General features: G+C 39.8%; 1 protein-coding gene across 7 annotated transcripts in view; it reads left to right on the top strand.

Moving 5' to 3' along the window:
* Positions 1-17,428, top strand: part of ICA1 (islet cell autoantigen 1) — a 70,041-nt gene that overhangs the window by 12,867 nt on the left and 39,746 nt on the right. For 4 of the 7 annotated variants that reach the window (XM_079948176.1, XM_079948181.1, XM_079948175.1 and 1 more), the window contains exons 3-6: positions 4,438-4,609; positions 6,776-6,848; positions 8,593-8,716; positions 11,339-11,537. In XM_079948176.1, the coding sequence (XP_079804302.1) occupies positions 4,438-4,609; positions 6,776-6,848; positions 8,593-8,716; positions 11,339-11,537 (568 nt within the window). The remainder of the gene's footprint in view (positions 1-4,437; positions 4,610-6,775; positions 6,849-8,592; positions 8,717-11,338; positions 11,538-17,428) is intronic. The other 3 variants (XM_079948179.1, XM_079948178.1, XM_079948180.1) reach the window with 1 other exon arrangement.

Here is a 17,428-nt window from a genome sequence, read left to right as displayed (position 1 = left end):
TGGGAATTTCCCCAGGGATTATCTTTCACTTTCAGAGGGAAGAAGGTTAAAATCAAAACACTTGAGGACAGAGACAAATTTTTGATTGTTCACGGAGAGGACCTTCAGAAAGGAATTGAAACACCCTTTGGGCCTGGAGCATCGGCTGTACCTTCACCCCCAGAACCTGGAGACCCAGAAAAAAAGACACCACCACCAGAACAATAACAGATTTATCCAGGATGTCTCTGCAATTTTTGAGCTGGAACATTCATGGTTGTAACTCCCCGGAAAAAAGGAGGAAGATATTTCATATATTAAAAAAGGAACAATTGGACATTATCTGTTTGCAAGAAACATATGTGACCAGGCTCCATAGGAAAGTGTTAATTAACAAAAGCCTAGGCCAAGAATTTATCTCTTCGGACAAAGTAAAGAAGAGAGGAGTGGTGATTTATGCAAAGGAGAGCCTGGCACCTAAACTCTTATTCAAAGATGAACAAGGAAGAATTGTGGCAATTGAGATACAACATCAAGGAGAGAAATTTTTGATATTAGGAATTTATGCACCGAATGAGGGGAAATCAGAATTTTACAAGAAGTTGCATGAGAGCGTCCTGGACTATCTGGACTATGATAACATCATCATGATGGGAGATATGAATGGAGTGGTATCAACCAACATGGATAAGTCACAAAATCAAAATATATCAAAAGATGGCAGACTACCTAAGACTTTTTTTCAACTGACTGACAATATGGACTTGATTGACATTTGGAGGACAAAAAACCCCTTGGGAAGAGAAGGAACATTCTTTTCTGAAGCCCAGCTGACATGGACAAGAATAGACCAAATATGGATATCTAGAGGCCTGGCACCGAAGACCAGAAAGGTGGAAATCTGCCCAAAAACCTGCTCCGACCACAATGCTGTAAAGATGGATATGACACTACTACCATCCGGCTCCTTTAGGTGGAAGATGAATGACAATTTGTTCAGAGATCAGGAGATTGTTAAAAAAGCCCAAAAAGTTTTGAAGGACTATTTTGAGATAAATTTGAACACTTCAGTGGAAAAAACAACTATCTGGGACGCAAGTAAAGCGGTGATGAGGGGGTTCTTGATACAACAGAATGCTGTAAAGAAAAGGGCACAAAATGAGAAAAAAGACAAGATTTTGGAGAAAATTAAAGAACTGGAGAAGAAATTAAGATCAAACCCGAAGTCACAGCCGATTCTGAGAGAAATTAAATTATACCAAGCACAATATTCTAAATTGATGAACCAGGAAATAGAATGGAGAATTAAATTAATGAAACAAAAAACATTTGAATCGGCAAATAAATGTGGGAAACTGCTAGCATGGCAGTTGAAAAGGAGACAGAAAATGAATACAGTTACCAATTTAGAGATTGAAGGGAAAAATGTTCAGAACCCCATGGAGATCAGAAAGTGCTTTCAGAGGTATTTTAAACAACTATATACTCAAGGTCCGCAAGATGAGGCACAGATAGAACAATTTCTGATAAAGAATGGGCTGCCAAAAGTGTCACAAGAAAATAGATCAATCCTGAATAGCAGAATAACACGACAAGAGATGGAACGAGCCATTCAGAACATGCAATTGGGCAAATCTCCAGGGCCAGATGGGCTGACCTCCAAGTACTATAAGACATTGAAAGATTACTTGATACAACCACTGATGGAGGTCAGCAATGAAATTATGGAGGGGAAGAAGGCGCCGGAAACGTGGAAAGAAGCTTTTATCACATTGATACCAAAATCAGAAACTGAAAAGACACAACTTAAAAACTACCGCCCCATCTCCCTTTTAAATGTGGATTACAAAATATTTGCAGACATATTAGCAACTAGATTTAAGAAAGTGTTAAATGAAGTAATTCATAAGGACCAAGCAGGCTTTCTCCCTGGCAGACATTTGTTTGCTAATACAAGGAATATTATTGACATTTTGGAACTTTTACAAACAAATATTAATACAAAAGCAGTTTTAATTTTTATAGATGCGGAGAAGGCCTTTGATAACATTTCTTGGAAATTTATGAAGAAAAATCTGGAAGGAATGGGAGTGGGATGGGGCTTTGAAAATGGGATAGAGGCAATCTATTCAGAACAAAAGGCTAAACTGATAGTTAACAATGTGATTACGGAAGAGTTTAAAATTGAAAAGGGAACACGACAAGGCTGCCCTATCTCCCCATTGTTATTCATTTCGGTCTTGGAGGTGCTCTTGAACATGATTAGGGGGGACCGGATGGTTGAAGGAATTCAGGTCGGAGAGAAACAATACAAATTGAAAGCGTTCGCAGATGACCTAGTTTTGACCCTACAGGAGCCAGAGCCAAGTACAAAAAAAGCATTACAATTGATCCAAGAATTTGGCCGGGTGGCAGGATTTAAATTAAACAAACAGAAAACTAAAGTATTGGGAAAGAACTTGACAGATACAGAGTCAGAATGGTTTCAGAAAGAGACAGAGTTAAATGTGGTTAAAAAAGTGAAATACCTAGGGGTAAATATAACATCAAAAAATCTAAATCTGTTTAAGGATAATTATGAGAAATGCTGGTCAGAAATTAAGAGAGATCTAGAAAGTTGGACAAGATTGAAACTTTCTTTGTTAGGCCGAATCGCCGCTGTAAAGATGAATGTATTGCCAAAAATGTTGTTTTTGTTTCAAACATTACAGATTGTGGATAAAACAGAATGCTTCCAGAAGTGGCAGAGAGATATTTCCAAATTTGTCTGGCAGGGCAAAAAGCCCAGAATCAAGTTTAAGATACTAACTGATGTGAAAGAAAGAGGGGGCTTTGCCCTGCCAGACTTAAGGCTGTATTATGAAGCAGCAGCTTTCTGCTGGCTAAAAGACTGGCTACTTCTGGAGGACACTGATGTATTGGATTTGGAAGGTTTCAACAATGCGTTTGGTTGGCATGCATATCTATGGTACGATAAGGCTAAGATTCATAAGGCTTTTAAGAACCATATTGTCAGAAAGGCAGTGTTTAATGTCTGGACAAAATATAAAGACTTATTGGAAAATAAAACTCCAAGGTGGCTTTCACCATTGGAAGCTAAGGCCCGAAAAAGACTCAATATGGAGGCCAAATGGCCAAAGTATTGGGAAATATTAGAAAAAGAAGGAGACAATTGGAAATTGCAGAGTCAGGAGAAAATGAAAGATAAAGTGCGAGATTGGTTACACTACGCCCAGATTAAAGAAGTTTTTAAACTTGATAAAAAATTAGGATTCCAGGTGGAAAAATCGAAATTAGAAATGGAATTGCTAGAGCCTAAGACCAAGGTACTTTCAAGAATGTACAACTTGCTGTTAAAATGGAACACACAAGATGAAACGGTTAAATCGGCTATGATAAAGTGGGCACAGGACATAGGGTATAATATTATGTTTGAGGACTGGGAAAAGTTGTGGACTACTGGGTTGAATTTCACTGCATGTAATGCTCTGAAAGAAAATGTAATGAAAATGATATATAGATGGTACATGACCCCAGTCAAACTTGCAAAAATATACCACTTGTCTGATAATAAGTGTTGGAAATGTAAGGAAAATGAAGGAACGTTCTTTCACCTTTGGTGGACCTGTCCTAAGGAAAAGGTCTTCTGGGAAATGATATATAATGAGCTGAAAAAGGTATTTAAGTATACCTTCCTTAAGAAACCAGAGGCCTTCCTTTTGGGTATTGTCGGCCAAGGGGTGTTAAAGAAAGACCGAACTTTTTTCATGTATGCAACAACAGCAGCAAGGATACTTATTGCTAAACACTGGAAAACCCAAGATCTACCCACACTGGAAGAATGGCAGATGCAACTGATGAACTACATGGAACTGGCTGAGATGACTGGCAGAATCCGAGACCTGGGAGAAGAAATCGTTGAAGAGGACTGGAAAAAATTTAAGCTTTATCTGCAAAAATATTGTAAACTGTATGAATGTTAAGCAGGATGCTTGATTTTAGACAAATTGGCACCATCAAAATAGATGAAGTAAATCATGAAGATAATTTAAATATAAGATGAAAAACCTTTTTTTTTTTTTTAGATAATTATTAGGCTAAATTAAATTTTCTTTTGTAAGGATTGGAATAAACGTATCTAAAATTTGAAATATATTCGAAATTTGACAGTAAGGATGGAGATAAGGGAATAAATTGTTGTTTTAAGTGTATTAAACTAGAACGTAGGAGCGGGAGATGTGAGGAAGTCCAGAAGTGATAAGAAAATATGTGATATGCAATGTTATGTTCATTTTTTTTTACTGTAAATGAAAAATTCTTAATAAATTTTTTTTTAAAAAAAAAAGGAGTGTAAATACAGATAGAGCTATTGCATCAAATGCTGCTTATGTGATATCTTACATGATTTCAAATTGTCTCTTAAATCTCTTGTAAATAAACTAGCATCTTGCCTCCTAGCAGTTATTCAAGGGAATTTTATGATCGGTATGCCCAAGGCCAAGAGAAGTCTGTGGTCAATAAAATGCAGCAGAAATACTGGAAGACAAAACAAACTCTTATCAAAGTCACAGGAAAGAAGGAGGATGAACATGTGGTGGCCTCAGATGCAGATCTGGATGCAAAACTGGAGGTAGGCATTGCAGCCCAGATATTTCCTCACAAAGGGGGAAAATCCTATTTTAGAAGGTCGTTAAAATTGGGCCAGGTTCCAAAAAGCCATTCATGCCCTGTGGCTTTTCAGTCCTAGCTTCCCTGTTGCAGCTCCCCTTGCAACTCTACCCCTCAAATGCACCCTAAAGTTAGAGGGACCCTTGGATATGGCATTTCATGAGGCATGAGAACAGTGGTGCAGCTAAGTAAAATTTGACCCTGGACTTAATGGAGCCTGGGAGGTGCTTAAGGTGGCCATGCGTAGCGCTCCAGTTGTGAAGCACACTGTTAACATTTATCTCCTCCCAGCACCATTCTGTACTTTTCAACTGCTTTTTCTTTCCTGATAAGTTAGAGCAGACCTTCCCTCACCAAAAAAGAAAGAAAGAAAAGAAACCCAACACATTTACCAACCTTGATAAATGAAAGAAATATACAGAGCACTTGCAATTTCTCATTTTAAGACTCACTTAAAGCATAGCACCATCATGAATACAGGAATAAAATAGAGTATGCTTCTGCTTCCCTGATGATAAACAGATTTTGTTGTAGAAAAGGACAATATTCTTTTAATAGTAAAATGAGCATCTGTAATCCCTTATGTGTCTGGCTGGCCTCCCACTGGCAATTTTTTTAAAAAAAGAAAACAAGTAGAAAGAAAGGATACTGTGGCAACTAGTGTGAACTTTAGATTGCCCATGCCAGCCTAGATGTTGATGCTGGGCCTGATGTTTGCCTCTGCCTCCACCATTTCCTTTTCTTTGGGTGGTAATTTGAGGGCCCCCTGAGCTGCAAGTCCCTGGACTTTGGCCTGGATATCCTAGCTGCACTACTGCAGGAGAAACTGCATTAGGAGAAATCAAGAAACAGCTCCATGCACCTAATTGAAATCACTGTCCCCTGGCTCATGTACCTGATTTAGTTGTAAAGATAAAAAAGTGTCCCCAACCTCTTGGAAGAATGGGATACAAATGTAGCAAATAAATCAGTGTTATGCCATAGAAGTCTGTTTTCAGCCATTTACTTTCCTTCTTTTGGTGTGCAATTGCTGATGTTTTTCCATTTTATTAGCAAGGTTGAGGGAATTGGGTATGTTTAGCCTGGTAAAGAAGAGACCGAGAAGAGATAGATAGCCATATTCCAATATCTAAAGCAGGCTTCCTTAACCTCAGCCCTCCAGATGCTGAGGTTGAGGAAGCCTGATCTAAAGGGCTGTAAGATGGAGCAAGCTGTTTTCTGCTGCTCCAGAGGCTAGGGCAATGGGTTCAAGTTACAAGAAACAACTAAATATCAGGAATAACTTCCTGGCAGTAAGAGCTGTTTGAAAGTGGAACAGACTCCCACGAGAGGTGGTAAACTCTCCTTCCATGTAGGTTTTTAAGCAGAGGTTGGATAGCCATCTGTCATGTATGATTGAGTATTCATGTATTACAGGGGTTGGACTAGATGACCCTTGGGGTCCCTTTCAACTCTACAGTTCTATGAGTCTGATTTTAAAGGATATTCGTTACCTAACAGTAGAATTAAAACAAGCATAGCAGTGCTATCTTGGAATTAGCATAGATAACAGAGAACCTGTTAACCCCTCTCTGGTCTCTCTTTAAATAAGCAAATGTTGATGTCTGATTTGAACTCTTTTTTTCGTAACTATTTAATTCCTGAGAAATTCTAAAACTAAAATAATATAAACCTCATCTCTGGAAATATTGGCTAGTTTGAGTGTTTACTTCTTGGAGTGGTTCCAGCTTGCAAATTACATTTTACATATTTACTTTCTGCCTGTGACCTTAATTATACCTCTTAAAATTTGTGCCGTCACATTCCTTGCACAGAATGGCCTTCCTGCTATACTGTAAACATGGTTGCATTTCACTGGCAGAGAACATATCACAGAGCATAAATGCCCGTGAGACAAACTGATTTGCTCAGACCATCTCACATGCTTTGTATTTATATAGGAATTGTATTAGAAAATTGCTGCATGTGTGATGTTGTACATTGGAGGAAAACATCAATTCATAGGCAAGGAAAGCTGATAAGGTTTCAGAAGCAACATACTGTTTTGAAGGGAAATATAGTTTTAAGGAAAGTGTTTTTTCTGTGTCTCCTGTCTCAACAATAGTTTGTATTTTATGTTTCATTTCAGCTCTTTCATTCAATTCAGAGGACGTGTATGGATTTACTTAAAGCAATTGAACTATATCAAAAAAGGATTTGTTGTAAGTATTTTAGCTGTAGTTAGCCTTGCCTTTTCAGCCTAACTTAATCAGTGGTAAAATGAAGATAATTGTGAGGTATTCTGCAGCATTAATCAGAGTTCAAGTTGATGCTAAAATTATTTATCATTCTAGGTTTTAAAGATAGCTTTGTACATTTGGTGGAAACAAATATTATGGCTAAGAAAAATATGATATTACATCAAACTTGACCAGATCCAGTCCAAGTGATTTTGCTGTCTGAGGCCAAAGACAAGATGCCTCTCCAAATTCATATGCAAACCATGCTTGTAGTTAAATCTTACTTCGACATTGATGACAAGACATCCTCCACCACACCTAAGGGGTGTGGGCTAGCTTATTAGGTGCAGAGCAGACCACATGACACACACAGCTCTGTCTGCTGAGAAAGGAAAATGGCCAGCAACTGTGTGTGCCTTAGGACAGATTACAAGGGTCCAGCACTGCTCCTCCTCATCCCAACTGCTGCCTAAGGTAGCTACTCCACTCTTTCTGATAGTAGGGACAGCCCCAAGTTTGATAAACTGGTCCAATCTTTGTGTTACACAGAAACATGAGAAATGTCTCCCTAGCATGTGCATATATATATATATATATATATATATATATGTATGTATGTATAGGAAATGCAATATCAGAGGCTGTGGTAGAGAGTGTGAGGGAGCTGCTTAACCTTTTCTCCTCCTGTTGTTTGTCCTGTCAAAGCGTGCGCCCCCCTCCAAGCTGCTTTTTATGGCAGAAAGGGGGGGCTGTATATTTTGTCCTTCAAGAACAAAAGCAACTTGAATATAGCAATTTGGGGTATCCTCTGTCCTTCTGCTTGAAGCAGCACCCTCCTGTACCTGTTTTTCAGTGTTAGCTGTTCAAGCAAAACATTGGTTCCAGAGTATGGTCTGAAGGCATAGGAGACCTGCTGAAAATCAGCCAGCCTGGTTATTAATATTATCGTCAGCGTCATCAGTGAGTGGATAACTCACTTGAACTTCTTAAGTAACTCCTTGAGCTACATGATGGAAGAAAGGCAGGATATAAATGTAAGGAAATAGAAAAAAGTAAAAATAACCCATTGAGAGATTGCATAACTTGGTACCTTTTAATTTGGTCCTCACATTTGCTATTGTGTATGGACCTGTAGGACATGCTTTGCCCTTCCTTAGTTTGCTTTAAAAAATAAATCAATATTTTAAAACATTTTCTTAATTTAAATGCAAACTCTCTGAAACCAAATCTTCTAAATCAAAAATGCAAATATAAAGAGGGAATAGAACTGAAGGGTGCATGGTGCCCAAGTTGTTTCAATCAGCATCCATTTGATGAGCCCCTGTGAACTTCTGTCACTTGAGCATCAGGCTCAAGGAGTTGAAAGAGAGTGTAAAACAATCAAGGGAAATTCTAGGTATTGTAGTCAGGTCACAGCAGTCTACTTCATCTGATCCCACCAAGCTTATAGCTCTATTCAAGCAAAAAATAGCACGTTCTCCTGTTGCCTTTTCAGTGTAGAGGTCATTTTGCAGTTCTTGTTACATTACACTGATCCCATGAAGGGATGTGCTGAAGTGAACCCGATCGTCTGTTTCGTAAGTGCGTGGGATTCATGAAGGTTAATTAGAAATTGCAGGGTTATGTTGGAGGGTTATTCTGTGACCTGAATAATGGGGGCAATGCAACATTTCCCTTCTTTAAACTTAGTGGTGCATCACCACTTTCTCTTTTTTTTTAATCTCAGTTCTGTCTCAAGAAGAAAATGAATTGGGGAAATTTCTCCGATCCCAAGGTTCTCAGGATAAAACCAGAGCAGGCAAGATGATGCAGGCTACAGGAAAGGCCCTCTGCTTTTCCTCTCAGCAAAGGTATGTTTGACTAGAGAGACTTCATGTATGAAATAGCTTACCATCCTTGCCCTGTCTTCTGAAGCAGGCCTGCACAAGAAGCCCACGTGAGGTTTCAAGCTTTTTCTGTCTCCAGCCTCCCAGCAGCCCTAATAAAAAGCAGGAAAGGACTGCTGGTAGCAGGACTGCAGGAAAGGACTGCTGGCTGTACCTTTTGTCTGTTTTTTTCTTTTCTTTTCTTTTCTTTTTTTGGGGGGAGGGGTGTCTTTCTTCCTCAATGTCACTTATATATTACATTTCTATCCTGTCCTTGTTCCAGTGAGTTCAAGGCAGCATCTACAATTCTCTTTCTCTTCCCCACCTCATGTTTTATTTTCATGACAACCTTGTGAGTTTGGCCAGTAACTCTCTAAGCCTAATATCACCCAGTGGGAGCCTCAGAGCTAAATGGGGTTTTGAACCACAGTCTCCCAGGTCCTTACACAGGATTTTTTTCTGCCTCCTCTCTGAATCCTCCCCAGACTTTTTACTTGTTCCCTGCCTGTCCTCCCTGAGCTTCTCATTCAGACACAGGAGAATAGTCAGGAAATTAAAAGATTAATTCCTTCTCTGATTTGAAGAGCTAATGAAACGTACAATCCCCTTCTGCAGAGAGGATCCCTCTCAGTTTCCAGCTCAGCCTTCTGACAAAGAGGGCCACACATCTTGATCTCTGGTTTGTTAAAGCCAGAAGTCTTTGTCAAATGTGTTGTCACTAAGAGGGCTGTCTTTCTCAGAAAAAAAGACTCCAGGCACTTCAAGTAAACTCAAACACCAACAACTATATTTAAGTACAGCAGACAGGGACCCACACTCACTTCCTTCCCCCACTCGCCTCTACAGGACAGTCCCTCTTCAAGTATTTCCTCTTGACCCAGGAGCTAACCATATACACACTTTCCGCTTTTCATTTTAATTCCAGTATGATCATACACCCCCACTCCTTGGCATCAATTTCAAATGTGTATGTCCATCCTCTGGTTTAGTATGATGCATCACTAATTAGAAAATGGTGTTTTCTTTTCATCAGAGAGTTCATCTGTATCCTTGTGATCAGGTTGGCATTTAGAGGCAGGGTACACCAGGACATTATTGCACCTTCCAATGTCAAAAGTATCACAGCTTCATTGTCAGGAGGATAGAACAGCTATCGTTCCTTGGTTTGTGGTATTCAGCCTTGCTGGACACAAGCCAGGGGGAAGCCATCCTTGTCCCAGAAACCTATCAGCTGGAAACGCCTTAAGAGTTTGTCATATCTTCCTGATAGCATGCTTTGAGAAGGCTTTGTTCCATACAATCTCACTAGGTACTGTTATCCTCCCAGCTCCAGATTGCACACAGGATCATTGGCCAGGTCAGGATACCTTCAGAGGCAAGGAAATCCTGAACTGGTGTGGACCCAGCAGAGCAATCTTGTGAGGCATGTGTCTCACAAGAGATGCAAGCCTGTTTGGATGGTGGATGGTGTCACATTGCCAGAAGTTGATAGCCTAGGACAGAGTACAAAAAGTTCGCTCCAATACCAGTGCTATCTTGTATAATTTAGTATAAATGATATGTGAACCAGGAACATCAGAATGGAACGCCCAATCAAGGAAGAGTCCTTTGTTTCTCCTAATGCTTAGAGAGATACCGTATACCATTATGAGTAGTTTGAGATATTCAGGAGTTTGATGGCTAGGTCACCCATGCATGCACCAAACTGGAATTCTTTGTTGATTAAACTAGATTCGCTCCAATTTAAATGGAGAGAACCTATGTGTGAATATCTCCAGATAAGTGATAGCAGAAAAAGGTAGTGTGTGCTGTATTCTGAGAATTGTCAAGGTGTATGATTTGGAGGGAAAGCTTCTCTTGATCTCAGGATGGAATAGGAACCATATTCTAGAAACTGCAAGAGGGAACTTTCATCTTTCACCCAGACTGGCTCCATACTTTGAATGCTTAGCCTGTTATCCACATGGCCAATAACTTTTACCTTGTGTCTGCATATTAAATATTAGCTGCTTCACCACAGCACCAGCATACTGTGCAAATTAACTAGGGCTGCTCACTGATATAATAAATATTCTGTTTAGGCTGCAATGTGACATTCACTTTCCTGGAAGTAAGGCCCGTTGTACCCAGTGGGACTTATTTCTGAGTAGATGGGCATAGGATTGCCTTGTTAATTAATTGGTTACATTTCAACAGGTTATAAAGCTTCTCTGAAAGTGCCATTTAAGGATTCTGAAGGAAAGCTTCAGTCTTTGAGAATGTGGAAATTAATGAACTGTTAGTGAGAACAGGCTTTCTTAATTTTTTTTTAATACACCAGAAGCAATCAGGAAAAAATGGATTTGCTAAATCAGTTCTTGCATCGAGAAATTGTGTGCTGTGTACTTGTGAAAAAATTGTCCTAAATGTTACCATCCGAACTGAACCTCGCGGGGGGGGGGGTCCCATTCTAATTTGCTTGTTGGCATTCCTTCCGTTGGCATTTCCTTTCTAGCAACCCTTTGTCTCTCTGGTTTGCTAATCAAAATAAAGCCTAAAAAGTCTCTTTTGGTTTGGTTTCAGGAGTCCCTACACTTGCCATTTTTGTTTTTGCTTTTTTGGTCACAGGTTGGCATTGCGCACTCCTTTGTGCAGGCTATACCAAGAAGTGGAGACATTTAGGTACAGAGCTATTTCCGATACGTGGTTGACGGTCAATCGAATGGAGCAGTGCCGAACTGAATACCGAGGAGCTTTGTTGTGGATGAAAGATGTGTCTCAAGAACTGGATCCTGATCTTTACAAACAGATGGAGAAGTTTAGGAAGGTATGAAAATTCCCACCATTTGCTAGAGAGCAATGCTTGAGAAATGGTAATGGAGCATGGGTTTTATCTCAGTAAGAGAAATATAGTTCAACATCTAGGACTGAGGGTGAAATTAATCATAAATTGATCTTTCCCATGTGGCAGGATATAGTTCATCTGATAGTGAATATATTTTCCATCTTTGTAAGAAGCAACTACCAGAAATGTTTTTCTAAGAGTGTAACCCTATACATATTTACATGGGCGTGAGTCCCATTGAATTTAATGGGACTTACTTAAGAGTAGATACAGAATGCTCTATAAGTAACTGTATTACAGTTGATTATATGTAAACATACATAATATATTACACAAAATGGATCAGATATTACCATAGTAGGCATCTCTTTAGGGTTTTGAGGAAAGACAGATATAAATGTTTTAGGTAAACGTCTGGGCAATTCTATACCTGAGAGGAATTCAATTGCACTTATTCGCAAGTAAACATAATAGATTGCAATCTATAGAAGATGCATGCAGCCTGTTCTTTTCCATGAAGAGTATTGATTGCTAGCTATCATTGTTGATTCTGCCTCTATACCCGGTTGGAATCTACACACATGTTAAAAACGTTTTGAAAATGCTTTTGTTAAAAATCATTTTGAAAAATGCATTGAATTTGCCATAGCTCACAGTCACCATCTAGTGTCACAATTGCATATTGCACTTTACAACACATTCAAAGTGTTTTATTTGCAGCTGTGTAGCTGAGTCCGATCAGAAGGTTGGCGGTTTGAATCCCTGTGATGGGGTGAGCTCCCGTTGCTCAGTCCCTGCTCCTGCCAACCTAGCAGTTTGAAAGCACTAAGTGCAAGTAGATAAATAGGTACTGCTTCGGCGGGAAGGTAAACAGCATTTCCGTTCACTGCTCTGGTTCACCAGAAGTGGCTTAGTCATGCCGGCCACATGACCCGAAAGCTGTACGCCGACTCCCTCAGCCAATAAAGCGAGATGAGTGCCGCAACCCCAGAGTCGTCCATGACTGGACCTAATGGTCAGGGCTCCCTTTACCTTAGCTGAGTCCCCAGTGGGTCCTGTCCTCCTGAGCTACAAGTTGCTTCTCAGCTCACAATCCAGTGAAGGCATCTGTAGCGCGCGCGCGCACTCTCTCTCTCTATATATATACACACACACATATATATACATACACACACACACATATAACTGGCTAAGTGGTCTCTGGAGATGGGCAGAGGACATTTTGTGTAGCCAGATTCTGCTGAAAATGTCTGGTTGAAAGATGTTTGGTTGATTAGGGCAAATCTGAGCCGCAAATCTACGGTATGTGCTACATGCCCTGCCATCATTTCGGAGACTCTTGGTTTGTCAAGAATTCAGGCCTGAATTTGAAGGCCTGCAACCTTTTTGATATGGAGTTGTTCTAAGAGAGGGAGAAAAACGTTTCTCAATCAACTCTCTCCATGCCATGCATAATTTTATAAACTTGTATCATATTGCCTCTTACTCTCCTTTTCTTTAAACTCAAAAGTCTCAACCGCTGTGACCTTTCTTCATAGTCGCTCTATCCTCTTGGTCATTTGGGTTGCCCTTTTCTGAACCTTTTCCCACTCTTACTGAACTTGCCTTTTAGAATTGTTTATAATACAAAACATCAAGCTAAACACCCTGTAACTTTGAAGAAGCTAACTTCCTCTTCTGGACACCAGGTTTTACATAGCACATCCTGTAACAGCAGTAGACATCTGCATTGCTTCACAGTTGAAAATTTGATAAGCAAATGTCTTATGTTTCCTTGATGAGAATTAACACAGAACTACTTCCGTGTTTAGGTTTCTGCTGTTCTGAAGGGACAGTGGAGCTGCTTTTGTCTTTTAGTGTGCAACTCTGATTTGTGCCATTGGGTGGCAGTATTTTACTAGATCTTTCAAGTTATTTGAGGATTTGTATCATAACAAGGGGGACTACACTGTATGTCTTTGTTCAGGAGGTTGTAGATGTGCTAGGAAAAGAAAAATCTGAAAATTCTTTTCCTAATCATGATGAATGCAGTTGACAATGCAGGTGATGTGGCAATTTTTTATTATGATTGAGTGAATAGAAGTGGTGTGTTACTACATTATTAGAACATTTTTAATACTGGCATATTTGGGACAATTTCAGTTTTCAAATGAAGTCATTTGTTGCAATAGAGAACATGGTCAGAATAAAGTTACTTGTCATTTATTGTCTTTTCCCATGTGCAATACATACATAATTGCAAATATGAAAGTTTATGCCCAGTAATGTCATTGAGCTTCAGCATATCTGACTTGGGGCTCGTCCACACTTTGCTTGTCCCACAGGTCCAAGAGGGCTTCTATGCTTTCTAGACATGGGTCTGAGTGGTTTTCCATTTGCCCCACTGCTTTCCCCAGGAAAAAACTACTATTTAGCACTGAATTAGGGCAAACATCAATCCACAGAAAAAACAATTAACATTTATTCCAAATCAGAGGTAAAGAGCGGGTTTTTCCAGGAGAAACCGGCAGGACAAGTGGAAGTGTGGACGAGACCTCCTTGCTGAATAATGTTTATTTTTAGAAAAGTGAAGGTAGAACTGAGTGCCCCGGAGTAGATGGGATTTTTATTCATTTTTGGTGTGTTGGGAGAAAGGCAGCACTTTTTTTGGGGGGGGGTGCAGGGGTACACATACCCCTAAACATTTTGTGAATCTAAGTTTGACCTCGTTGTGGGGCAGTATTTCAATATGAGTAGGAAAATGAGAGTACCCCTCAACATTTTTTTAAGAAAAAAAGCACTGGGAAAAGGTGAGTAAATTTCCTAAGTATGTAACAAATCTGTTAGTTAAGGTACCTACTGCAAAACACCTGAGTACGTTCCATACGAAGTTGGCAAGGGAGCAGTAGTCTTTTTCATAGTTCCTCGGGAGTGACTTATGTGATGGTTTTATCCTTGCTGTGCACACATTGGCATTCCAACTACTGAATGTCAGGCAAGCAATATCCCTGTGTTTAAGGGTTCCAGCTGCTTTGTTGGGTTCTCCACCACTCCAATTAGATAGCCCCAAATACCTTTTGGCACTGTTACTGAGATCAATAATGCTCAGTTCTGTACTGTGCTACAGGGAAGTTGCCACACTGCATGCTTAGGTCTACTTTAGATGTTTATATATGTGTATAAACATATTGTGATTATATATCCTTGTGATTAAGGTGTTTTTTCTGAAACAGGATATGGGACCTGGCATCCCATTAAGGACTTATCAGGAATGAGCACCTAATGTTTGGGCTTTATTAAAGCTTTTACAGGATTGCATTCAAGACTTGCTTTGAATGATGAGCAGTTTCAAAATACAGGGTATTTTGCTTCACGTGGCCTTTTTTGTTTTGTTCCTTAATTATGCCAAGCCAAGAGAAATGCCAGCCATTCATTTCTCCTCTTTCTCTTCCTGCCCTCAATTGCAACATATAATTTCATACATTTTAGGCACCTCTTTGCCTTTTTGTGTGGGGCTTTTTGTTGTTCTTTCCATAAATTACATGGAACAATGGGAAAGATCTGCCTATCTGAACTTTACAGCTAACCTGTGTATGTTGGAGGTACAAAGAGAATATATAGGTACTCAATAGCATTCCACCAACTAAAATCTAAGCAGATAGGTAGCCGTGTTGGTCTGCCATAGTCAAAACAAAATAAAAAAAATTCCTTCCAGTAGCACCTTAAAGACCAACTAAGTTAGTTCTTGGTATGAGCTTTCGTGTGCATGCACACTTCTTCAGATACACTGAAACAGAAGTCACCAGACCCTTCTATATAGTGAGAAGGTGGGGAGGGGTATTACAAAGGAATTTCAGAAATAGAGGGGTATTTACAAAGGAATTTCAGAAATAGACTGGAAAGAGAAGCTGCTGAATTGCAACTTATTACCAAACTTAAAACCATGGAGAGACCTGGTCTGAACAAAGACATTGGATTCTTATCTCATTATACATGACAAAGCCATTTTTCACCTTCTCACCCCTTGCTTTTTCCTGTAAGACCTATTGCAGTCGTTAAGAATCGTCAGCAGGCTCATCACAGCTATCTGCCAATCACCCAATCCCACCACCCTTCTGAGTAATACCCCTCCCCACCTTCTCACTATATAGAAGTGTGCATGCACACGAAAGCTCATACCAAGCTCATACCAAGAACTAACTTAGTTGGTCTTTAAGGTGCTACTGGAAGGAATTTTTTTATTTTGTTTTGTAAAATCTAAGCATTACTGGATGGTGACTTTCAGTATGACAGTTTTCATGCTCTTTGCACTACAATGAAAACTTACTGGGAAAGGAGCTGCATTTCTTGAAGCATATTGTCTTCTCTCTTTTTCTGCATTCAAGCTGGGTGGGGGGAAATGCTTTACTCTATTGGCCTTTGTTTTTACTATTTCTATTCTTTGGACCTTCATCAGTACAGACTGGTGAATTACCTGTTGGTTGAAAAAAGCTGGCAGATGGAAATTTGTCAGTCCAACAGAGCTGCCATCAGTCATGTTTACAGAGCAAAAGCTGATTTTTCCTACCTGCAAATGTTCTCCTCTTTTGCTTATTTATGTCAGGCAGCCATTTTGCTAGTAGGTTTATAAAGTGTTCTGGCTCTGTGTAGCAGTGGATGCCATTTTATGGATTTCAGCTGATAGTAAAAACCCAGAGCTGTGTGTCTTCCACCACTCTGCATTTGTACACATGAGTCAGTATCCTGAGAAACTCACACATGCAACCATGTAAATTCAATCAATTTGCAAAATGTACATTTTGCTCTGTGCAGAATTTGGAGGAGGTGTTTCGCACAGTGTGCATGGCAATAAGTTACAAAGCACTGCTACGTGATTGGGGCCCTGGACTCAACCCAGCACTATCAGGGTCCTCTGTTGAAAACATAGGAAATATAGGAGATATCAAGTTAGACCATTGGTCGATCTAGCTGAGTACAGTGGTACCTTGGTTCTCAAACTTAATCCATTCCAGAAGTCTGTTCCAAGACCAAAGCATTCCAAAACCAAGGCGCGCTTTCCAATAGAAAGTAATGCAAAACAGATTGATCTGTTCCAGACTTTTAGAAACAACCCCTAAAACATGAATTTTACTATCTAACGAGACCATTGATCCATAAAATGAAAGCAATGATCAATGTACTGTACTATAAAATAAATAAGACAGTATTGTAGATGATAAAAAATTAAAACTTTTTTCTCTTACCTGCACTGCTGATAGTCATTGTTGGGGGGGGGGGGCTTTTATCCATTTCTGCAGTCGCACAATCAATCAATCAATCAGTAGCTGAAGTGGGTTCCACACAGTCACAAAAACAAATTAACCGAAAAAGCCTCAAAAACAAAAATGCAAAATAAATAGCAAAAACAAAAGCACCAAACTTAATCCATTCTGGAAGTCTGTTTGACTTCTGAAATGTTCAAAAACCAAGGTGCAGCTTCTGATTGGTGCAGGCGCCACAGAAACAATAGCCGACAACCACATCAGATGTTCAGCTTCCAAAACACGTTTGATAACCGGAACACTTACTTCCAGGTTTTTGTCATTTGGGAACCAAGACGTTTGAGTACAAAGGCGTTTGAGAACCAAGGTACCACTGTACTGGCTACACTGACTGGCAGAGCCCCACCAGGGTTTCAGTTTCAGGCAGGGTTTCCCCCTAGCCTAACCTAGAGATGCCAAGGATTGAACCTGGGATCCTTTGCATGCAGAGCGTGCATGTTATACTCAGCCACAGCCTTTTGAGGCAGTCTGCATTGGGGGGGAAATTACACAATGCCTGAATTCACTATTGGGAGAGAAAATACAACTGTAACGTTTCCCCCCTTTTGATAGAAGTGAGTGCAATTTGTAGCC

The sequence above is a fragment of the Podarcis cretensis genome (assembly GCF_951804945.1).
Source record: "Podarcis cretensis genome assembly, chromosome: 12".
NCBI classification, from domain to species: Eukaryota; Metazoa; Chordata; class Lepidosauria; order Squamata; family Lacertidae; genus Podarcis; species Podarcis cretensis.
This window is presented reverse-complemented; position numbering and strand designations above follow the sequence as displayed.